The 26,037-nt window shown below is 31.5% G+C and overlaps 1 protein-coding gene across 2 annotated transcripts in view; it reads left to right on the top strand.

Annotated features, from left to right (window-relative positions):
- The window catches only part of LOC129957028 (thyroid adenoma-associated protein homolog), a 98,305-nt gene that overhangs the window by 59,128 nt on the left and 13,140 nt on the right, over positions 1-26,037 (top strand). For both annotated transcript variants that reach the window (XM_056069137.1, XM_056069140.1), the window contains exons 22-26: positions 17,297-17,521; positions 17,645-17,834; positions 20,643-20,855; positions 23,160-23,407; positions 24,263-24,436. In XM_056069137.1, the coding sequence (XP_055925112.1) occupies positions 17,297-17,521; positions 17,645-17,834; positions 20,643-20,855; positions 23,160-23,407; positions 24,263-24,436 (1,050 nt within the window). The remainder of the gene's footprint in view (positions 1-17,296; positions 17,522-17,644; positions 17,835-20,642; positions 20,856-23,159; positions 23,408-24,262; positions 24,437-26,037) is intronic.

Below are 26,037 nucleotides of genomic sequence, written 5' to 3'. Positions count from 1 at the left end.
ATAAAAAATGCTGCTTCACTTGTTTAAAGCCTGGCCATAGGTCAAGAATTTGCAAGTCAAATGTACAGTGCCTGCTTTGTAATAAGAGGCATTGGACTTTGATGTGTCCAGATCTGCCAACAAACAAACCAAAAGTCAAAACACCTGAGGTGGAAGAGAATCTAAATGTCAATTTATCCAATCAGTGTGCTGCTGAAGAAGTTCTCCTTCAAACATTGCAAGTTAATATTAAAGCAGAAGGAAAAACACGCAGAGTACGAGCTCTTATTGACAGTGGTTCGCAGCGATCATACTTATTAGAGAAAACAATTAAAGAAATGAATCTGAGGCCCATTGAAGTTAAAAATATCATACATTCGGTATTTGGTGGATCTACGTTAGAAAAACAAGATCATGGACTATATGAAATAACCCTTCAGAATTTGAATACGGGATTCACTTACGATATGCAAGTCCTCGATCAACCAATTATATGCGGAAAAATACCTCGGATCCACAAAGGAAATTGGCAAAAGGAGTTGAAGAAAAAGAATATAATACTCTCTGATCAAGGCAAAGATTGTCCGGACATTGAATTGCTGATAGGATCTGACTTTTGCGGACAGTTATTCTCAGGAAATATATATGCTCTGAAATGTGGATTAGTAGCATATGAAACAAAATTAGGCTGGCTGATCATGGGTAAAGTTTTTGGAGGAAAAGAGGAAAATACTTCCGCTCAACTGGTGACTTCAATGCTAATACAAAATAGCTCTATCGCTGATCTTTGGAAATTAGAAACTTTAGGTATTATGGATCCAGTTGAAACTAAATCTAAAGAAGAAATGAAAAGAAACGCAATGGATCATTTTATGAAAACAGTGGATAGAGATGAAAATGGCAGATACATAGTTAAGCTACCTTGGATAGAAGCAAAAGAAATTCTACAAGACAATAGATCAACAGCTGAACTACGTTGTATCCGTACTTCACAAAAGTTAAAAGGTGAAAAGAAATATGCAGAATATGAAGCTGTTTTTGAAGAATGGCTTGAGGAAAATATAATAGAGAAAGTGCCCAAAATGGAGGAAGGAAATCCAAGTTATTATTTGCCGCACCGAGGTGTTTTTAAGGAAAACTCATCAACCAAAGTACGTCCAGTGTTTGACGCTTCTTGTCGAGTTAAGAAAGTTCCGTCCTTAAATGACTGTCTGGAAAAGGGACCAAATTTAATAGAGCAAATTCCACCCATTTTAAGAAAATTCAGACAAAATAACATTGGGGTAATTTCTGATATTAAAAAAGCCTTTCTTCAAATCTCAATTGCAAAAGAGGATCAAGATGTTTTGCGATTTCTTTGGTGGAAAGATTACGAAACAAGAAAATTTGAGATACTTCGTCACCGCCGTCTTGTTTTTGGCCTCACTTGTAGTCCTTTCCTCTTGGCAGCGGTTTTGATGAATCATCTAGAGGAAAGTAAAGAGTGCTTTCCTGAAACCTCCGAAATATTGAAGAATTCCTTTTATGTAGATAACTGTGTGACATCCGTGCGCAATGAAGATGATCTTACCCGATTCATTCAAGAAGCAAAGCTGTTGCTTTCCAAGGCTTGTTTTGATCTTCGAGGTTGGGAATATACAAGGGACCTAAGTCGGGACGAGCCAACTGTTCCAACCTCAGTACTTGGACTGTTATGGAATACAAATGAAGATTTCCTTTTCTGTGATTTACAAAATACAGAATTTAATTTTGATGTTTGCAGTAAAAGAAATATTCTGTCAACGTCTCAAAAGATATTTGATCCACTTGGATTTTTATGTCCTGTGACAATATGTTTAAAACTCTTAGTGCAAAATATTTGGAAAAGAAACTTAGGGTGGGATGAAATTCTACCAGATGACATTCAGAAAAAATTCAAAACTTTGATTGTTGATTTGAAATTGCTGTCTGAAGTTAAGATCCCTAGGTGTGTAAAGATCAATGGCTGCACAGAAGGACTAAGTCTTCATACCTTTTGTGATGCCAGCAAAGTTGCATACAGTACTGTCGTATTTTTGAGAAATACCTTGGGAGAGGAAGTCAAAATATATTTTATAGAGGCAAAAAGTAGAGTAGCACCTTTAAAGGTTATTACAATACCTCGTCTAGAATTACTAGCATGCTGCATTGGAGCTAGGTTAACTTCAGATATTAAAAATTCTATGTCTTTGAGAGACGTACCTACTTTTTATTGGACAGATTCTTCTGTTGCTCTTCATTGGATTCAAAAAGAAGATCATTGGGGTACGTTCGTGAATAACAGAGTAGAAGAAATAAGAAGACTTTCTTCAAAGGATGCTTGGAAGCATCTCCCAGGCACTTGCAATCCTGCTGATCTCCCTTCCCGTGGTTGTTCAATCCAAGGATTTTTGAAATCGAGATGGTGGGAGGGCCCACAGTGGTTGAAACTTCCAGAAGAAGAATGGCCAGCGACAGACTCTGAATACAATTTTGAAGAGGTTTTCCGGGAAAGGAAAAAGAGGGTCGTAACTTTAGTCAACTCTACAGATCTGAATAAATCCTGGTATTTGTACAAGTTCTCAAGATATTCCAAAATTGTGCGAATGATAGCATGGATGCTACGATTTGTACAAAATTGCCGAAATCCAATTAACAAGATGAAAGATCTTTTAACTGTTGCAGAACTAGATGCCGCCGAAAGAAAGGTGATACAAATCGTGCAACAAGAAACCTTTAATAACGAAGATGCAAGATCAAAACTTAAATCACTCTGTGTGTTTAATGATTCTGATGGACTAATTAGATTGAAAACTAAAATTACTAGACGAGATGATGAAGAAAATTTTAGATACCCTCTAGTATTGCCTTGTAAGCACCCATTAGTGGAGAGATTGATTTTCGAACATCATTTGATCTCTTCCCATGCTGGAGTTCAAGTTGTCCTAACAGATATCCGTCAAAAATTTTGGATTCTGCAGGGCCGAAAAACTGTCCAGAAAGTGCTCTCAAGGTGTATAAGATGCAAAAGATATACGAGCAAGAAAATTGAATCAATTCCTGCGCCCCTACCGGAAGATCGTGTACGGGACGCCTTGATATTCGAAGTCACTGGAGTGGATTTAGCAGGGCCGCTTCATTTAAAGGATGGGAAAAAGGCCTGGATCTTGCTTTTTACTTGCGCTGTATATAGGGCCGTTCATTTGGAATTAATACAGAGTCTTTCAACTAATGGATTCCTTCTAGGTTTTAGAAGATTCGTCGCAAGACGAGGGCGACCTAGGACTATATACAGCGATAACGGAACAAATTTTACTGGAACAAATAATTTGATGGGTTCTCTTGATTGGGACAAGATTGTCAATGACGCCTCCGTCTTAAGAATTCAGTGGAAATTTAACCCCCCAACAGCTGCTTGGTGGGGCGGATTTTTTGAGAGCATGATTAAGATGGTGAAGAAGCTTTTAAGAAGAGTTTTAGGAAAGGCATCGCTTCATTACGAAGAAATGTTCACTATTCTTTGTGACGTAGAAGCCAACATCAATTCTAGACCTTTGAATTATCTATCGGAAGATCCGAATGATTTAATTCCACTGACTCCCTTAATGTTCATTCAAGAGACTACAAAGGTAGGAGTTCCCGATTTGGATACTTTGGATAAAGTAAATATCTCCAAACGATATCAGTATCAACAAAAATTACGAGAGGACTTGAGGAAAAGATTTCGAAAAGAATATCTAAGCTTGTTAATCCAGAAGAAGCCAAAAGGAAAGGAATCTAGACAAGTGCAAGTGGGAGATATTGTTATAATTGAAAGTGATATCAAAAAGCGACTAGACTGGCCTTTGGGATTGGTAATCGAAGTGTTTCCTGGGAAAGATGGCTGCATCCGAGTAGTGAAGCTAAAAACAGCGAGTGGGGAACTTGTGCGTCCAGTGCAACGTTTATACCCCTTGGAATTAGACCATGACGATCCTGTGGGTGCGAGAAAAAACGAACCGGTTGCTTCGTATGAAGAAATCGAAATCCCAAGCTCGGAAAATAACAACTATGAAACAAAAACTAGAAGTGGAAGAAGAGTGGTTAAACCTTCACGTTTTAACTAACTTTTGAACTTTATTATGTACTTTTCAAATATGTGCATTTCATGTTTTGATTTCTAAATATTTTGAATGCAATATTTTGTTAATTTTGATTTTGTAACCTCCTAATTTAAAAATCAAAAGGTGGGAGGATGTTACGAGCGCCTTTGGCTAAAAAACTAATTTTAACTCTAATCATACTAGAGTTATAACTTGTTTTTACAACTCTAAAATCAGAATTAACTGCGCGCGAAACCAATGTATGTTTTTGTATATGGCAACTAAATATAAATATAGCATGTAAATAGAATTGTAATATGGATAGATAATAAAATGGAGTCAGATTAAAAACAAGTGGATTATTTCACATTACGATCCCACATCTTGGAATCTTATTAGCGGAGAAACGACTGAATGAAATGAAATTCAGGTAGAGTCTCAACAAATCTGGTAGAAGAAGAGCAAACTGATCTTCAAAGTATGATCGCAAAACTTAATGCCGATTTAAAAAAAGTCGATATGATCACAAATAAAATGGACACAACTGATAATAACGCTGACGTTTTACGCTGTTTTGTGAGTGGAACTGGTGGCACTGGAAAGAGCTTTTTAACAAAATCTCTGAAAGTTTGGGTTAAGACGTATAGAAGCTTCAAATTTAGAATACAATTAGTGTTTAGTGTATAAATCAAGGAAAAACTAAAATATTTAGCAATTTCGTCTAGTTTTCTAGATACACCAACTGCATAAATAACTTTGCAATCCCATATAAATATATATAATATATAGGATGCCATGCCCCCAGATTACAAAGTTACATTTGCAGTGAATGACTCAGTGTACCAGTATATGTATAAATAATAATAATGAAATAATAAGTATATATATATATGCGCTTATTATTATGAATACATGCATATATATAATGCATACTTATATGAATGTTTAATGAGTGTTGCCATGCCAGTTACGTACGTGCGTATTCATATGTGCTTAAGTAAGGTTGTAAATAGCCGCGCTCGCGCAAACGTGAATGCGAGCGCGGGGCGCGTAGAAGTGAATGCGCCCGAGCAACCACGCTCATACGCGCGAGCGACCTCTTGCTTTTGAATTTGCCTAGAAATCTTACTTATAAATTTGCGATTTTCGTTCATAATTTCAATTGCTATATTTGTTTGACGACTGAAAGGCTTACTCATTAGTTTACTGATATTATTTGCTTACGATTTGGACGTTGTTTGGATGATTTTAAAATATATTAATACGTTTTAAGTACTTAAAGTCACGTTTATCTATTAACCGTATTCTTACACAAAAAAACTCTTGCGTCCCAGTACTAGAAGTCGCAATGGATTCGGAAATACTGTATGTGAATGGCCATCCTTGCCCACACTGGATTGTCCCTATACCTGGCGATGGTTCGTGTTTATTTCATTCTTTGTCATTCTCTATGTATAAGAATATTGAGTCGCCGTATGAGATTAGACTTGCTATAGCCGAGTATGTGGAAGCGCGTTGGGATGAGTTACAACTGTATACTTGTGACGGGCGCGGAAACCCTTACATTAACGCTGATTTGTACAGGACGGCAATGGTAAAAACTACTACCTATGGTTCCGTGTCTGAACTTATGGCGGCCGCCGCTTTGTATCCGTATGCTTTCGAGGTTTACGAAAACGGCATTTTGAGAGGATCATTCGGTGGTGATTCTGGTAATCCGGTGAAACGTTTACGATTTTCTGGAAGTTTCTTAGGCGGTCATTATGAAGTACTCCTTCAAGAAATGCCTCCAAATGATGAAACTTCGAATAAAAATAATATAAACCTACCTAAAAAGGGCGGAAGACCTAAAAAGATTAATAAAGGAAGACCTAAAACTTATGTGCTATCCCGTTCTCAACAAATCAAAGAAGCAGCGGCTCGTTATCGCAAGAACAACCCCGAAAAACGTAAGACATTAAATCGTTACAGTTCTTCATGTCCGGAAGCTCACAGAGCAGCTGTAGCTTGTTACACTGCGTGTCATCCCGAAGTTCACCGAGAAGTAGTGTCACGTTATACTGCTTCTCATCCCAAAGTTCACCGAGAAGCTGTAGCTCGTTACACTGCATCTCATCCCAAAGTTCACCGAGAAGCTGTAGCTCGTTACACTGCATCTCATCCCGAAGTTCACCAAGAAGCAGTGTCACGTTATACTGTGTCTCATCCCGAAACTCACCGAGAAGCAGTGTCACGTTATACTGCTTCTCATCCCGAAGTTCACCGAGAAGCTGTGGCACGTTATAAGGATTTACACCCTGAGCTAAATCTTAAATCTGTCCAAAGGAAAAGATCAAACAAAAAATTACAATTTCAACTAAACAATTTAGAAAAAATTACTCAAGCGCTAACAAATAAAATTAAAAACAGATTAGAAGCGGAGAAACTAATTAAATGGACAGTTCATAACAGGCAGCAAACATTAGGAAACTTTAATAAAACTATTGATAAATTGAAAGATAAATTTAAAGTATCGTTAGAAAAATTAAGTTCGTGCCCTCCAGATAGTTCTTTAAATGACAAGTTAGAATGTTTTCTTGGAAACTCAGAGCATAGAAGTAACCAGGAGCCATATTACGCAGAAGAAGCTTACAATTTATGTGAAAACAAGAACAAAGCCATCGAAATTGACGATACAGGAAAAGCGGTCTTTGGGAATGTAAAAAAGCATGGCCATAGTTTAGTTTGGTCTTGTAATGATCTGTGTGCACTTGATGAGAATGTAATCATACAATTAAAAAACATTTTCGAAAGCTTGGTGAACAAAAGTGCAGCTCAGTACTACACATTAATTGTAAAAGAAAAAATATTAGAGTATTTAAATTATATTAACATTTACAAAGCGCATTTTCCTCGTCTAAGGACAATTTCAAGAGAAATATATCAAGTGCAGAGTATTTTTAACATTTTAAAAGATATTGATGAATCATTAGAAAAATCTGACGAAGAAAGAATTAAAGAACACGGAAAACAACAAAAAGTTTGCAGTATTGTTGTGGAAAGTGAAGAGTCACATGAAATTATAGAGGATGAGGTCATAGATAAGCATAAGGCTGCGTTTAAATCTCTAAAACTAAAGTGTCTTGATACTCCAAAGCTTGAATGCATGTCCTGTATAAAACTTTGTTATTCAAGAGATATTTCATTCCTAAACAGATTAAGAAAAGCTATAGACACCAGTATTTGGAAAAATCTTCTCAATTATTATAAAACGAACAATCTAGATCACAGTCCATATATTTGTCACTTGTGTTTACAAAAAATTAGAGCAAATCAACTGACAGCAGCCTGTTTTCTAAATGATCTACACGTTAGTACTGTCCCACCTCAGATAACCGAGTTAAATGACTATGAAAAGATATTAATTCAACGCGCCAAAGCATTTCAGGTAGTAATGCAAATGAATCCCGTTGCAAACAAACATTTACCTAATAGGCATATGGTGAAAAAAGTAAAAGGCAGAACTTTCCACCTTCCTTTGCCTCTTGAAGAAACTTTGAAAAAGCTGCCTAGACCAGAACACCCGATTACTAAGCCTGAAATGTATATTATGGTACGAGGTACGCCAACAAAATCAAAAATAGTGTGGGAGAATATTGTAGATGTCAATAAGGTTTACAAAGCCTTACAATATTTAAAAAGTGTAAATGCGCTTTACTCTCAAATACAACTTCCATACTCACCTCAACAACTGATCGATTATATTAACGAAGAGGACAATATCCATCATATAGTTGACCAATTAGAATCTCAAGTAGATAACGTTGTAGAAGGAAACGATGGGCTACTAACACAAGTTACATCAGAAAAAATGGCTGACTATGAACAATACACTATTTACCCCTTGCATGAAAGAAGGAGAAACGCTCCTATTTCAGAACTCTACCAAATGCTCAAAGTCAACGCTGCTCCAATTGATTCTAGAGATAAAGATTTGGATGTAAAGTGCTTTCCTGATCTTTATGTTGAAGGTAAATATGGACAGTTTTATGCTCGGCAGCAAAAGTTAACATCTAGTGAATATATTAAAGCAAGACTAATGTCAAAACACTCTCAATTCCGCCTAAATCAACAATATTTATTTTTTCTACTTAATGATGTTAATATACGTCAAATAAATTCAGGCATATTTTATAAAATGAATTGCGTAAATCAAAAACAAAAAATTACAGCTGAACAGTATTTTGAGATGCTTAATAAAGATGAGTTAGAAGGTGACTTAACAGCGATATTTGGTAGGTTAAGAAATACGGAACAGTTTTGGAAAAAACCGAGAAATGATGTCAACTGTATGACACAACACTACGGGCCAGCAACCTGGTTTCTCACCATGAGTCCTTCAGAATGGATGTGGGATGATTTAGGTGAGTACCTTAAGGAAGTTAATAGTCCCGAAATGGCGAACAAGAGCATAAGTGAATTAGTTGCACTAGATCCTGTCTCCACTTCTCGATTTATTGATAACAAGTTTAAGGCTATGTTGGACTTCCTTATGTCATCCAATGAGCCACTTGGAAAAGTAATACATTACTTTTGGAGACGAGAGTATCAATCACGTGGCGTGCAACATTTTCATTTAATGTTATGGGTAAAAGACGCCCCCATACTTCGCGAGTCCTCACTTGATGAAGTTGCATCATTCATTTCAAAATACATAACTTGTGCTATACCTGACAAGAATATTTCACCAACACTCTATCAACGAGTTATGTCATATCAGACTCATAAACATAATAAATATTGCATGCGACAAAAGAAAACTAGAAGAGGTTTCGTAAAAGTTTGTCGTTTCGGATTCCCCCGCCCGGTCACAGAAGTACTTACTATTAGAGATATAACAGAATCAATAGCTGCAAGAAAAACATTGTCGCCTAATAGTAGACTTTACTATATTGTACGCAAAAAAGAATGGGTTATGGTTAATGATTATAATCCCGCGGTTTTGTTGGCATGGAATGGCAACACAGACATTCAATATGTTGGCGAAAAAACAGCTATTTTAAATTATTACGTCACTAAATATACCACCAAAAGTGAGAAAACTCACGTTGCTGATATGTTTCAAGACATAAACTCTACAAAACCTTTAAGAAGCCGCCTGTTTAACATTGGCCTTAGAGTTTTATCTAGTAGAGAGTGCGGCTCTTTGGAAGCCAGTGACACTCTACTTGGTATTCCTTTGTACGGTACAGATCCTACCACAACAATTCGATGGCTGGACGTCAACATTTTTCGCAACCGGCGCGTTAAATCTAAATCTGATATGATGATGCTAGAACCGGAGTCCACCGATATTTATTACGAGTCTTGGATTGATGACCACTATCCTAAACGGCCTAAAGAGTTGGAGACTACTAACTTGTACAGTTTCGCTCAAAATTACGATATTGTTAAAACACGCCCAGTCTGCTCTAAAGTCGAGTGCTACGAGATAAATAACGGTAAAAAGTTTCTGAAAAGAAGAGCTAACCCATATTTGATCAATCACTATTTCTACGACGGCGAACAAGTACCAGAGAAATACTTCTTCTCTTTACTTCTTTTATTCAAGCCATGGCGTTCCTTAGATGAACTCAAAATGGGGTGTGATACTTACACGGAGGCCTTTAATTTGGAAAAAGAAGATTTAAAAGAAGGAGTCAATTATGGTAATTCAATGATAGAGTCAAGATACAAGATACAAAAAGCATTTGAAATGATAGAATCTAAAGTTGCTGAGATAAACGAAGAACGGGAAATTGTTGATGATGACGATGGTCCTGAAAATCCTTTAGACTTTGAAGCTGTGGAAGCTGCAAACGCAATGAGTGACTTTCAGAGAATCAATCTGGTAGAAGAAGAGCAAACTGATCTTCAAAGTATGATTGCAAAACTTAATGGCGATCAAAAAAGAGTCTTCGATATGATCACAAATAAAATGGACACACCTGATACTAACGCTGACGTTTTACGCTTTTTTGTGAGTGGAACTGGTGGCACTGGAAAGAGCTTTTTAATGCAAACTCTGAAAGTTTGGGTTAAGACTTATTTAAACAAAAAAGTGGCAGTTAGTGCTCCAACAGGAATAGCTGCATTCAACGTGAATGGATTGACTATTCATAGACTATTGCAGCTGCCTGTAGAACACAAGCAAACACCGAAGTACAAGCCACTTTCTGATGAAGTGCTCCAAGTTCTGAGATCAGATTTGAAAGAAGCAGTGTTGTTTATCATAGACGAAGTGTCGATGATATCCAATGTTACTTTAACATATATTCATTTACGCTTATCTGAAATATTCGACACAAACGACGATCAGAATGGGTGGTTTGGAAAAAAACATCTTGTAGTTTTCGGAGATCTCTTACAGCTTCCGCCGGTAAGAGAAAAGTCACCTTTTGAAAAACTATCAACTGCTGAAACTAACAAGTTATTAAGTTCCCTCACTATACTGAATCTGTGGATTGAACTGTTCATATACGATGAACTTACTATTAACATGCGACAGCTCAATGATTCTAACTTTGTTGAAATGCTAAATAGAATAAGATTAGGTGTAACTACAGAAAAAGACCGCGACTTACTCTTGACTAGATTAATAACTCTCAAATCCAATTCAAATGAAAACAGATTAATTGAAATAATTGAACACCTCTCGAAATTTCCTGATGATACCGTTTGCTTATTACCTACAAAAAACATGTGTCAACAATTAAATACTGCAATGCTTAAATCTCTTCCACATCCCGAAATAAAACTTGCAGCTGTAGATAGCATAGATTGCCCCAGATACTTAACAAAAAGAGCTCGTGAATGCATAAAAAAATATGAAAACGATGCTTCTATGACTGCAGGCCTCGAAGAGAACATAATTATAAAAATAGGAGCAAAAGTCATGTTAAGGCGAAATATTGACGTGAGTCTTGGTTTAGTTAATGGTTCTATCGGTATAGTGAAAAGAGTAAAGGTTGATCCGGAAAATACAAAAATAATTAAGAAAATATACATCACATTTAATAAAGAACATGTTTACGAGCTTAGTCCGGTCAAAACTAAATTTGAAATTATTAATAGAGCTTATGTTCATCGCGAACAGTTTCCCATATGTATAGCCTATGCTATTACCATACACAAAAGTCAAGGCCTAAGTCTAAATAATGCACTGATGGATATAGGTTCTGCAGTATTCACATCCGGTCAAGCTTATGTGGCACTTTCGAGAGTTACAAGTTTGGATGGCTTACATCTAATTAATGTCGACTTTGGAAGCATTAAAGCGCAGGAATCCTCAGTTTGTGAATACAACAGACTAAGAAGCATTTACCGTCCAGACTTGTCAAAAATTGTGACATCAAAGCTTACGAGAAAAACCCATAGAGACAGGGAGTGGGCTTTAAGAAAAAATGTAGCTGAAGCTCAAGAAGTAGTATCGGAAAAGAAAAAGAGGAAGACTACATACAAAAAGAAATGAGATACCATCAAAAACATAACTTGTAAAAAAAACCAAGTCTCGCAGCTCATATCTTCTATCGTAAAAAGTTGTGAGATCCATGTAATACCAAGTCGGTCAATTTATTCAGTCCCTACTTAAGGGTCCTTCTGTCTTAAGTTATTACGTAATTAGCTAACTTAACAACATCGTATAGTAACCATATCAATATTAAAAATCTTTTATGGTTAAAATAAATAGATTGACTTGGCAATCGCACCAAACAATCTAATTTAATATAATATGTTAATGTAATCTAATTTAATGTATAGATACATTGTGATTTCATGCGATGGGGTCTCATCCCGAAGTTCACCGAGAAGCCAAGTCAATCTATGCGATGGCCAAGTTAATCTATTTATTTTAACCATAAAAGATTTTTAATATTGATATGGTTACTATACGATGTTGTTAAGTTAGCTAATTACGTAATAACTTAAGACAGAAGGACCCTTAAGTAGGGACTGAATAAATTGACCGACTTGGTATTACATGGATCTCACAACTTTTTACGATAGAAGATATGAGCTGCGAGACTTGGTTTTTTTTTACAAGTTATGTTTTTGATGGTATTACAATTGTTAGGAATAAGTATATTTTCACTTGACAGACCAAAACCCTGACGACTCGAGCTTTGTACTTTTTACCGAGCTGATGGGCATGTAACCAAAGTCTGCTCCAAAACATCCAGTAATCCGTTGGTAAATATTTCATCATCATCACATCCAGAGAAGCATGTAATTACGAAAATTGTGACTATCAATGGAATTGTAACAGAAGCTTTGATGGATACTGCTGAAATTTAATGATCAAATATGCAGCTATTCTTGGTTACTATGTTACTATAATACGAGAAATTGGTGGAATGACAAAATCGTTTGGAATTTGTATAGCAGTTATCACTATTGATAAGTTAGCCTTAGAAGAAACGAAACTATTTTTTCCAATTATGCATATCAAGGACTTAATTTGCTTATTGTAAAGGATGTAATCGAGTTTCCCAATTCAATAATGGTTAGAAAAGGTGCTGCCAGTTTCGCAAGAGTATCCAGAATATTATTTTAAAGGGATGAAAATAATGTTCTTCATTTTGTTTATTGCGTTAACAGACATTCATTCTACCCTTGAAGAAAATTTCCATTCCAGTCGGTTGGAGCTCTTGATGGTGGTGTGGTTATTAGTTATTTAGTTATTGCTTCTTGGTCTTCCATCTATGCTAATGATGGGCTTTATTGCAGTTATTTATTTAAACAGGCGTAAGAAAATAAATTCGTAAATAGCAAAATGGCTTGAGCTACAGAACCTGTTTGTTTATGTTGTAAAGCACAGATCCGACTCACAAATGGCTCATGTCGATGCTGCAATCGGAAATCTTTGTTTGTTTGAATGAGGGGGATTTAGGGATTTTTAGCTACAAAGGCTGTCATCCCAATCGGAATTCTTCCAATTTTTTAAGCTGATCATTTATACATAATTATGCCAATAAATCTCTCTGCTTCTTTATTTTTATTTAATTAGTTTTATTCAAGACATTAAATTTTAGTTCACATGCTTTTAAAACTATTTTAAAGTATCGAAATGAAGTAAAGGTAAAAAAAATTTTTTTTTTTTTAATTGGCAACATGATTTGTTGATGTTACAAATAATCCAATTTAGGAGTTGAATATCATTTTTAACCTCAAATTTCTAAGCAATTGCAGTGATAGAAAGACATTCAGTGCAAAAATTGGGTTGAATCCTAGTTTAATGTACCTCTCGAGTTTGTGGCCAATATGGTAACCCAAACAAGCACTCTTTCAGCAACCCTAATAGTGATTTTTTTTTTTTTTTTTTTTTTTTTTTGCGCGCGCGCGTTTGTTGAGTTGTGAATGAACTACGGTTATTTTATGAGAAATGTTAAATTAAAAATAATCCGTAAATAAATATCAATTAAAGAATATAATTTAATTGTATATTATAATTTTTAAAAATTGTGTTGCTAATGAAACATTTTAATGTTATTTTTGATATGAATTACGAACAGATATTTTTTCCTTTGTAATTCATGTTAATTAAAAATATCTTTTTAGGATTATATCTGAACTGAGAGTAAAAAATGATTCATTACTGGTACAAAGAATTTAATTAAAATCTATATCTAATTTTTTATAATTAAAATTATTTTTTGGAAGAAAAAAAATTTAATAATATTTTTTAAAAAATCCAAAGGGGTGTTTTTTTTTGTTTGTTTTTTTTTTTTTTTTTTTTTTTCTTTAACAATTCGTAATAAATGAATTTATTATTTTAGTTAAAAAACGTCTGTAGAAACTTTTTGAAATCGTCTGCATTATTAATGTGAAATATTCTTTATAATCTGGTTAAATCTATAAAGAATTTTTCCATTCATTCTGCAACGGAATTCTTTGCATTTTTAAACATCCTTTTCTTGAATTAACTTTTCCCTTGATAATCTGTCATTTCTTCACGAAAATAAGTGGTGCGTTTCCTCTCGTTATGGGAGATTAATTAAATGAAGAAAGTGCATTAATTATTTGAAATTTCTTCTGTACTAAAGATAGTAAATAATACACCCCTAGTAGCTTCACTATTAGGAATGTTTTATTTACTATTATCATGTGAGAACATGATATTGCTTTGGCTTGAGGTTTTTGAAGCGATTTGAAGGCAACAAATTGTTGAAGCCTCAAAATGCATAGGCAACAAATTATCCTTTTTTTTTATTTTGGAATCGGCTTTCACAGTTTCAAAGCTTTTGAAATATCTATCGTCTGCTAATGTAGTTTTATTTTGAAGTCGGCTTTCACTGTATAGCTTTTGATCTATCGTCTGCTAATGTAGTTTTATTTTGAAGTCGGCTTTCACTGTATAGCTTTTGAACTATCTATCGTCTGCTGTTGTAGTATTTCCCTTGGAAATCACAGTGCTATTGCCTAACTCGCGCAACGTTTTTTAAAAATAAACCAAACAAATTTAAATTTTGTTTGTTTGATCGATAATTAAATTTGTCTAGTAATTTCTATTTGGTTGCCAAATCCGTCATCAAATGATCGCCAAGCTCTATTTTGCTACGTAATATTATAATTCTGCCATATGTATATACATATTTATATTAATTGTAATTATTTAATAAAAAGCTTTTTTTTTCTTTTTTTTTTTTTTTTTTTTTTTTGTAAGAATTGACTTTTTTAAAAAAAATTATGTATTACTTGTTTATTTCAGAATTGAAACAATATTGAGCATTAGGGATCCATAAAAGTTTAAAAAGAAGTCTTCTGACATAAAACAATAGTGATTAATATAGCTCATAATTTTAACAAAAATAATAGCTAACTGTAATTATTTCATAGGATTGTTAACTGGTCCCCCATCTTGATCAGCGATTTGGCACTGTTAGCATCCTTGGCGAAGTAAAGGGTACACTAAACTAGAATTTTACCTAAAAATTTCTGCACCTCACTATTTCTGCTCCTTTTGAGTTAGATGGTCCATCTATGAATTTATCCGAGATTTTTATTCTCCCTGCAATATATCCCATCCGGTTAAAATCCACCAAAATTGCTCTTATTATCGTGTTAACAAGATAGCTTTGACAGAGTGTTATTTGCATATATGTATATAAATTTTTGATTGAAGATTAGTTTTGGATTCTAGATATGGTCAATGAAGATCTACAAAGATTTCATGAGAATTATTGCAATAGATAGTCTTCCTATAAGAAATCTACCTAATTAGCAAAATCGGTACAATGACTATGGTGGAGGCTCTCTATCAAGATTTGTTTTCCTTAAAGAATGTACAGAGAAATAATGTTTCTGAAATTTCTCTCTAATATGAAAAGAGATGGGTGCAGGCAACATATAATGACTTATCTGTAGGTTATGAGATTTCATAGGAACCAAAAATAGGCAAAAACAGATTAAACGTTTGTTCTGCGAGACTTGTACTTGATTTTGCTAGATATTTTAAATACAGTAAATGCTACTTATTGTAGTCATTTTGGGACTTCATAATTTTGACGCATCAACCACTTGCTAACAATAATTGAATTAGGTGAAGTCAACTATATTTCTATCATATCAAAGGGAAAGAAAAGTGCACTTATCTCTGGCTTAATCTATAATTTTTTTTCTAAAATAACAACTAAAAATATTCTATAATTATTGTTTATGGACAATTATTCCTTAACTGTTTTTATACTGTTCATAATTGTATTTTTTTTAAAAAAATTGTTGAATGATGCTCTACACCAGATTTCAAAATATCAAGTGCTTCATTTGTTTTGGAATTTTTTCGTAGGTTTTCTTCAAGGCAGTTATCTTTTCAGAATCAGCAGTGTTTAGTATTTGATTTGCTCATGGTTACTCAGTCTTGTGTTGACTTGTTTTAGTTACATTTTTGTTTGTTAAGAATTTTATTTATCCCCCCTTTAAAATTTCAAATTGCCTTTTTTGGCTGTTCAATAGATTTCAAACCAAATCTGACAGCTTAACTGATTGTTTAAACATTCTAATCCAAACAAAATATGTTATTTCTATAGGTATCTTTTTATTAATATCACATGAAAAGATACTTCTGTTCCCTTATAAGAGAAAAGGGGAATGTCAAAAAAATTTTTCTCAAGTAACAAACATTAAAATGCCAGTCATGGTTGAAAGTGAAGAATCGGTCAATCATCTACTTCAAAACTGATAACATTAAGCAATATAGTGATCACATGAAATGAATAATTTTTTTGTATAATGAGCACATCAGTTCGGAACCAGAGCATTTTGAGAATATAAAACGAATTATAACATTGACCAAAATGAACATAAAATAGTGCTTACTGTAGATAAATTATCTGGTTTTAAGTAAATAAAATTAAATTCTGTTGATTTTTGAAATCTATTGTCTGTAAGTTATATACAATTCCTTCATAGATATTATTGAGCTAGGAAAAATATTTATTGCCCTTTTTTCCTCAGTGTGCTGTTCATCATTGAAATTAAATCAACTTTACACTGTTATTATTATGACTGTTTCAAGGCAGCTAGCTAGCTGTATTAGACTTCTCATAACTGTCTACAGAATTCTGAACAAAATAATGAGTAGCAAATTGCATTTTATTACTACTATTGCATTCTACTAAATTGGGAGTTTTCTCTTTTATTCTGTGTGATTTTGTTATAACCAACATTTTGTACTTTTGATCATAATATTTAGTGCAGCTTTGCTTAAAGATTAAAAGATTGGTTTCTATTTATTTATTTTTTATGTATATATAAATATATATCCTTTATCACTGACATTTAGAAAAACATCTGTGTTTGAAGATCAAATAATAAATGTTCCAATGAGAATTAAAAAAAAAATAAAAAAAATCTCCATAGTAGACATAGCAACTAGTTGTTATGTCTACTATGAGATCTATAATTGATTTTAAATTTGAAATATATTGACAATATACAATATTTATTATTTTAATTTCTTGAAGAGAGTCAATTTTATATTGAAAGCGTGTACAAATAATACTCAACCAGATTAAGGGGTGTGTTAAAAAGAGAACTTTTTCAGTCTTTTGCTTGATATAGGTTTTAAAAAGTTCACTATTAGCCTTTTAAAATTATATATTTTCCTAGATTTTTCCCAAAGTGTATTTATTAGTGATTAAACATGTTTTGGTATGTATTCATTGCTATTTTTTTTTTTTAACCAGTAGCAGTTTGTATTTATGTGTACAATTTTCTTTCAGAGATTTTGTAACAGAATTGAACACGTTATTGATGGATCTTATTGATACTCCTATTTGGAAAGTTCGTGATTTAGTATCTTCGGTTCTTTCTGTCTTCATCACAGTTGATGACGCTTGGCAGAAGGTAGAAGAATTAAACCAAGAAATGCATTCCCATGGTATTAACTGTAACAAAATTCATGGAATAATGCTCCTAATACAAAAAGTTTCAAAGCGCGATAAATTGTGAGTAATTTTTAGTATATCTTGTTTCACATGCTATTTTTTTATTACTATAAATTTTTATTATTTATTTATTTATTTCAGTTTTAAATGTGATATTTCATTTATGTGCCTCTTTCTTTCTAGATCTTCTGCGAATTACAATATTGTGAAATTTTTAATGAAATTGTATGAAATTCTTCAGAAAAGAAACTGCCAACTATTGCTTGGAATTCTTTTGGATACTATCTTAGTAACAACAAGAAACTGTGAAATTTCGACATTGAAGGGAATTTATAAATCATTACGTAACTTGGAAAACAAAAGTAGCTCTATGGTAAATTTTTCTTACATATATTCTATAAATTTTTTTCTTCACAGTTTTGACCCTGAGTTTGGAAACAGTTTTTTACATATCAGGATTTTTGCAATGATAAACAGTTTAGAATTATAAGTATACTGGGAAGGTTATGTAAACTGTTCACTTTTCTCACAAACTCCCAATAATCACATTGATTCTTTTAAAACACTAAATGATTCCAGCTTGCTTCATACCATACAGTTATACATTTCTGCTGGAAATAAGAAATTATAAATACATTCATTTCTAAAAATAAAATATTTTGATTGTTTCAAACACTGCTAACATTAATTTTTATCGATTACTAAAGCTACATCAACAATTTCTAAAATTAAAATTATCTAGTTGCATAGGCATATATATGTAAATGTTTTAAAAAGTAAAAATATGTAAGTATCAGATAGTTAAAGATCAAAATTATTTTTATTAATACACTCTATTATCAATCAATTAAAAATCCTAAGTACTCACAATAGACTGTTTCTGTATCTGTCACAACAACAGGTACTGTATCAACAGTTTAACTCATGCAAAGCCCACAGACAATCGTCCATGGCTTTAAGCAGAATTTTGCAACTTCAAGTGCAACTTGTTCCTGTAGTTCATAAACTTCATCCCATATACAAAAATTCTTACTCTTCTATACCGATATTTTCATTCATTTCATTTAACTTTTTTTTTCAGCTTAATACTACCATATCTATAATATTATGCCACAAAGTGGTAATTGTAAGCAATACTGATTATATTGTCTTATAAGTATACATTAACAAATGAGAGATTATTAATGTATATCCAATTCTAAGTAAACCATATTCAATGTTACTTTGGTTGAATTTTATCAAGTTTTGTAATTTTGGTTATAAGAGATTTGAACCACATATATGTATATATTGTATGCAATATATGAATATAAAACATAATGAATTATTTTAGTCTGTGGAATAGCAGAAGAATGTAATCTATATGATACACAAAGAGAAGAGTTTAAAAAGAAAATAGAAGCAATTAGAATCTTACAATGTTAAACATAAATTCCTACGTTTTTTATTAAAAATTGTTTAGCTGAAAGATTAAAAATAAGAAAAAATTACAAGTTTATTTTAAAACTCATAGTTTTAGCTTGAAAAAAATATTAAATTTCAAATAATTTCACATTCCAAAACAATTATGGTGCAGCTTTTTAATCATATTATTTATATGTGATTATAAAATTGATCAAAATTGTTGATGTGCCCAATTAGTATGCAGTAGAAAAAGATCATATAATTTATTCAGTATTGTGATATTTAATTTAATAGCCTCAACTGCAAAATTAATGAATTAGCATTTTTTTAAAAACGAATTAACTAAAACGGGGATTTGATACCATTTTGGGGGAGGGGGTGCAACTGAGAACCCACTAACTGTGTAGAGAACAGATAACTCATTAACACTACAGGTGGCTAGAAGAGCTTTCAGCAAGCATTATTAAAAGAAAGGCAAAAAATGTTCAAGTTTTTATTGAAAGCTTGCTTTGAGAAAAAATTTCCCAACCTTAGTTTCCAAAAAACCTAACTAACAATAATAATAAAGAAAAACACTCTTTTTCATTAAAAAATATCAAATTATGAATATTCCTCCCCCTATTTGAATGTTCAAAATAGTTATATTTGATGCTTCATCACTTGGTAAACTTTGATCACAGAAAAATGAAACTTTCTTTGTTTAAAATATTATGGTGTTAAGAATATTTTACTAAATAGGATTAGGAAACTGTGTAAAATTAAGATTTTCTAATTTTTTAAAAGTACATTTAAAGAATTCAATAATTTTCATCTAGAAACATATGCATCTCTAACAAATTGGAAATTATGTACTGAATCATAATTAAAACAGACACTCAATATAAATAGATACATATCTGCTAGATGATTTTTTAATGATTTTTTTTACCAAATTCATTTTCTTGCTGTTAAATTTTGAATCTTGGTTTATTAGACAAAATTATTTTAATATTCTATTTCTTCTCTCCCCCCCCCCTTCTCCTTAAAAATTACTAAGCTTGTGCTTTTCTGTTTCATTTCTAATCTTCCCATTTTTGTTTTAGCAGTATACAGGATGAGTACAAATGATGGACCCGATTTTAAAAAATCATATTTTCGAAATCACTGCACATATTACAATAAGTGATATGTGAATTTAAAGAGAAATATACCAAGTATTTTTTTGGGGGGGGGGGAGGAGTTTCTGTTACAAGTGTCTAATGTGTGTCCTCTTGTTACATTATATACATCCAATCTGTAATCCAGTTCATTTCAAACATTTTGTAGCATTTTGTTTTGTCTGTTATCTTTGGCATGACCCCACAAAAGAAATCATTGGTGGTACATAGTTTATGTACATAATATATATTGGTGGTACATAGTTTATGTACCACCAATGCCAAAGACTCTGCCAGAACTTAAAGAAATATTTGTGCAGCATTCAGAACCATTAACAAATTGATGTTACAAAATTTTTGGATCGAACTGGATTACAGATTGGACATATGCCGTGTAACAAGAGGCTCGTATATCAAACATTTGTAACTGAAAAAACTTGGTATATTTCTCTTTAAATTCATGTATCACTTATTGTAATATGTGCAGTAGTTTCGAAAATATGATTTTTTAAAAATGGGCCCATCATTTGTATTCGCTCTGTATTATAACTATATTAACTAATATGATATTAAAATTTTATTGTTTTAATAATTACATCATGTAAATCAAATGTCCTGAAATGTATAATGTATAATTTCAGCTTGGATCTTATTATTATGAAAGCAGGGCTATAATATTCAGACTAAGATTTGCTGAAAGATCTGAGATTCCGTCTATCATTAAAGAACAGGCACAAAAGGATACATCTATTGTGAATGAATGTCTTCAATTTCTTACTGAAATGCTCAATTCTGAACGTTCTAAATCAGAGTTTCATTCTGAAAAAAATCTGAAATTTTGGAAAGAAATTTGTGTAAGTTATAAACTTTATTTTGTCCTTTTTGTGCTGCATGTTAAAAGTTTTTCTATAAATTTCATATTTGTCACTAAACTGAAAGACTGTTAGAGGTCCATTCACAAACCAGAGATTTTTTCAGAAAAGGAGTTGTAGTTCCAAGATGAACATATTGTAAATTTAACCTAATGCACATAAAAAGTATAATCTATTTAAAGCAGATATGTAATTATAATAATTATTGGTTTTAATTTTATATTTTTTAATTCAATACTACATATTTGCAATGCTTACATTTTGAATAAGTCTTCAAAAGTTAAATAGTTAATTAATAAAATAAGTTACCCAATATGTCTTTGTTTCAAAGTAGGTAAGGTTTTCTTATCATTATATATAAGCTGAAAATTTGTGTTTAAAATTTTTTTTTAATTTTCCTTATTTTTATAGTTGAATATTAACCCAACAGTAGTTAGATGGTTAAAAAAATGTTGAGAAAAATTATATTGTTGATAAAACGAAAAGGCGGAAAAGTGTTTGTTAGCAATAATAAAAAAAAAAAAACTCTGAAGAATGAAATCTATCCACATAACTCTTTCTCTCTTTCATCATCTTCTTTCAAAAGTTCTGTAAAAGTTCATTTTCTATTACTTTGCATCAATGAAATTTCCATAACTATGCACGAGTTCACTTCCTAGAACTATACATAATGTCACTTTCTAGAACCGTGCATGAATTCATTTTTGTAATTGTGCCTAGTTCACTTTTCATAAACTTGTAAAAGTTAAATTTCTGGAGCAATAAATTCAATTCCCATAAGCTTAGAAAAGGCATTTTTCCAAAATTTTGCATCAGTTCACTTTTTCTATTCATGCATGATTTGATTTTCTAGAACCAAGCATAATCTCTTGACATTCATTAGATGGCACACCCGATATTGGATATTTATTGTGATTTAAATATCAGTAATAACATATAAAGACAGTTGGGACTTGAAAGCACTCTTGAAGCTTTTTTTTTTTTTTTTTTGCATTTAAATTACTAAATACTTTCACTTAATTGTATATTTAAATATTAAAATTTCAATGATTCAATTCATGTGTTAGATACATGATTGTAAGCAAAGTACAGGGTGGTTATAATTAAAGTTCCACTTTTGAAATGGTCATAAAAGGAAAACTACCGGGCCACATGCTATCAAACTTGGTAATAGTTTAAAGGAGGTCAGGAAAATTTCTTTTCCTCCAAAAAATGTTTAAAAAACTCACCACAAAAGCAAAAATGGCACTGTATGCAATATTGTTAAGCAAAATAGGATGTGAAGACATCAGTTTAGAATGTGTTTTATTGTTTCTGAAATGTGTTACGAAGCATTTTCAATGTATGTTATCTCAAAAGCACTGTTTAATCTTTTCAATGTAACATCCACCATTTCTTGAAAGCAAGTTAAAGTGCATTACTGCATTCTCAACAGTAGCTCTTAGCCTATCATGAGGAATGTTACACATATGTCAGTATATCGCATCTTTCAGTTCCACCAAATTGTTTAGGTTATCACCATAAACAGTGCTTTTGAGATAACACACATTGAACTTGCTTTATAACATGTTTCAGAAACGATTAAACACATTTTAAACCTGTGTTTTCATGTCTTATTTTGCTGAACAATATTGATTCAGCGCCTGAACTACTGAATTCATTAGTAATTCAGAATTCTTCTTTTCTTTAAAAAAAAAAAAAAAAAAAAAAAAAGTTCCCATGGCCTTTTTTAAATTATTCACAAGTTTGATGCCATTTGATCCAGTAGTTTTCCTTTTACAACCATTTCAAAGTAGAACTTTAATTATAACTGCCCTGTATATAAATTATCAATATGTTTAGAAAATGTGCTGAAATTTTAAATTAGTTTAAATATTTTATTAAAAGTGAGTTTTATACACTGCCTGTGGCTGCAAGACACAAGATCTGCCACAGTCAGCAATAATCGGTAATTTATTTCTAATGTATCTGTAACTTAATGAAAACATACTGATTATTAGAATAAAATTTTAAAAATTGGGTTTATTATTATATTATTATTACTTAAAATAGGTATAAAACAAATTCTGTATTGAATGGTTGTACTTTGCTGAAATTCTTGTTTGTGACTTTGTATTAGGTACTGTTATATAATATTTGATCAAAGTTTGTTTCACAAGGAATATCTCATCTAGTTTTGGTATGACTGAAGAAAAAGAATTCATAAAAGATGGAAACTTGTATTGTTTAAAAAAATTTTATGTACTTTTAACCTTTTACTTTATTCACTTTCTTTTTTCTTTTAAGATTGCATTACTGAGTTTCATTGAATCAGAAAGGCATCCAAGCGTAATTCTGGATTCCTTGAAATTTTATATTGATTTGTGCTGTGATTGGAAAATTGGAGCCTATATCATCGATCCTATACTTTGTAAAGCTCTTGAAGACAGGCTTCATCATCATTTGGATATGAAAACAGGCTTATCAACTTCTGCATATTCTTTGACTTTGTTATCACTATGTTTAAAGAGCAGTCTTCGGCGAGTAAAAGATATGTATGTAATATTTTCTAAAGTTCATGTTAGTTCATTCTGTTTCAAATTGCATCCATTTCTATCCATTTGCGTGATTTTGCAAAGTTTGTTACTTTTTTTCATAAATAGTTCATGTTTGAAGTTAGGTAATAAATGTTGCTGTAATATAAAAGTTGAAATTAAAGTACATGTAGAAAATGTCACTAATATTCTTTCATGAGTTCAATAATTCTTTATTAATTTTTGTTTTATGCATCTGTATTTCTTTTTCTTTTCAATTTCTCTCTCTCTCTCTTTCTCTCTCCCTCTCTCTCTCATATTCGTTCAGAATTCTTCTTTGCAGTTATAAATTACACTTATTTGAAAAAGAAATAGGAATATTTTTTACTACATGTTTTATTATTTTCATACTTTGTTTCATGCAATATAAATACAAGATCTGAAATTTGCTAGTTTTGCTTATAAAAGTATTCTTTAAAAAACAGGACTATAATATAACTAAAACTAAAAAATTAAATTGTTAAAGTATTCTTGTTAACAAAAAATATCTATTATTAAAATGCATTATTTTCATTTTAAACATTATATATTTCTAAACTAATCTGATGTTCTATAGTGGGGAAAATTATATATAATAAATATTTTGTATTGGATAGTTGTTCAGTATTAAAATTAAATATTTATGATTTAATTTTTTTTTTTTTTTTTTTTTTTTTTTTACTTGTTTAGCTGCTTTAAATGTTAAATTTACAGATTATGAATTTATACTTTAATGGGACTTTATATGACAATAACTAGTTTTTGCTTTGTATCAATTGTCATTGCTTGTACCTTTATTTATAAGCATAAAACTTATATTTTAATTTATATTTACAGTTATTATCTTGAAAAATGGATCATGTTGTTCAGTTCTTATTCTCAACCACGCAGTTCAGATGTTTTGAGAATGCAAGCTGCATGTTCAATTGCTTGTGTTGGTCCAGTTCTTGTTGAACATTTGACTAAAAAAATTAACAAGGGATGTGAGAAATCTGTTTACCTCTACCTTAAGTAAGTTCAATATGAGATTTCTCATTTAATATTTTTCTATTTTATGAAATCTAACCATTATTTATTCTTTGCATTTTGTTCTATATTTATTTTTGCATAAATAAACTTTAAGGTATCTGTCTACTTCCGAAGACAAATTTTTGAAAAATCCTTCTTATTAACTATTCCAGTCAATTTTCTGAATCAATGTGATTGCAAATAAGAAAAATATTGATCAGAGAATTCTGTGTCAATTGTGATTCTGTAAAATGTGTCAATTTTGATAAAAAAAATTAGGAAAATTGCAATAAAAAGTGAAACACTCTACAAAAATTTATTACCCTTATTTTTATACATAACATACTTACAGCTGTGGTGAAGGGAATGAACTAGAGTCTAAAAAATATATGCATTTTCAAAAAAGTTATATCTAATCGAGCATTTCTGTATTGAAAATTTGACAAAATTTGTTGAAAATTACTTTAAGCAGCTCTAAAACAAAAACTAACCAGTTCAAAGTTATATCCCTAGTTCATTACCTTTGGAACATTTAAGGTAACATATATGCAAAGGTTATATATTAATAAGTTTTTAAGATATCATGTTTAGTGCATGAAAATTTTTGCAAAATCCAAGTTTTTCAAAAAATGCATTTAAAGTTTTCATTTGTCTTGTACTAAAAATGCTTTATAATCATAAACAGTGTTCTAAAGCAGATGTAAATGCCATTCCTTTCGGCATAAAAACTACTCAAAATATTTTCTAGTACACATGGTTTGCTGATGGAACAAGTTATAAAATAAATTATATTTCAGAGAAGCATGCATTTGATAAAATCGTGGGAAACATTCACCTTTCAGTTGGTACTTCCAGTTTCTTTTTCAGCTACAGTGTTAATAAAAAATACCATATCTCAATTTCTATTTATCGTTGAATTAAAACAAACACAAATTTGGAAACCTAAATAAATGGGTTTTAAAATAAAACAATAAAAAAAGCTATGAATTTGGACCAAAAACTGACTTTTAAACGTAGACAGATACCTTAAATGTTTCTGTCTTATACTCAGCAATATAAAAAAAATGTTTTGAGTTCCTGTATTTAAAATCAATAAATTATAATATAATTGAAAGTCATAAAATAGTTGAAAAAGAAACCTTTGTTAATCCAAACCAACTAGTCTTTCAAGGAGGATTCAATTTTGATTTTTAATTTCTGACTGTAACAGTCATATATATTTAAAAATCAAATCCTCTCTTAAATAATTTTTACGGGTCCTCTATAAAGACCAAATGATTAATTATATATAATAATTCTGATCTAAACTGCTTGGTTTTACCCAACTTTTTACCTCATGGAGAATTTAGTTTTTCTGTAAATTAAAGTCATGCATTAATTGAAAAGTTTAAATTTAGTTTAGTTTTTGTGGAAATATGTGAATTTTATTTTTAGAAAAGTTTTAAAAAATTAAACCTTTTATCTTGAATTTTATTACTAAAAATATTATTTTAGATATTTTTAATTTTTTGTACTTTTAAACATTTTTTTTTCCATTTTTATTAATTAACAAGAATAATATTCTAAACAAATATTCTGTATCAATTGTAAAATTGGAATTTAAT

The sequence above is a fragment of the Argiope bruennichi genome, chromosome 11, assembly GCF_947563725.1.
Source record: "Argiope bruennichi chromosome 11, qqArgBrue1.1, whole genome shotgun sequence".
In the NCBI taxonomy this organism is placed as follows: domain Eukaryota; kingdom Metazoa; phylum Arthropoda; class Arachnida; order Araneae; family Araneidae; genus Argiope; species Argiope bruennichi.
The sequence above is the reverse complement of the archived record's forward strand: the minus strand, read 5'-3'. Positions and strand labels throughout refer to the sequence as shown.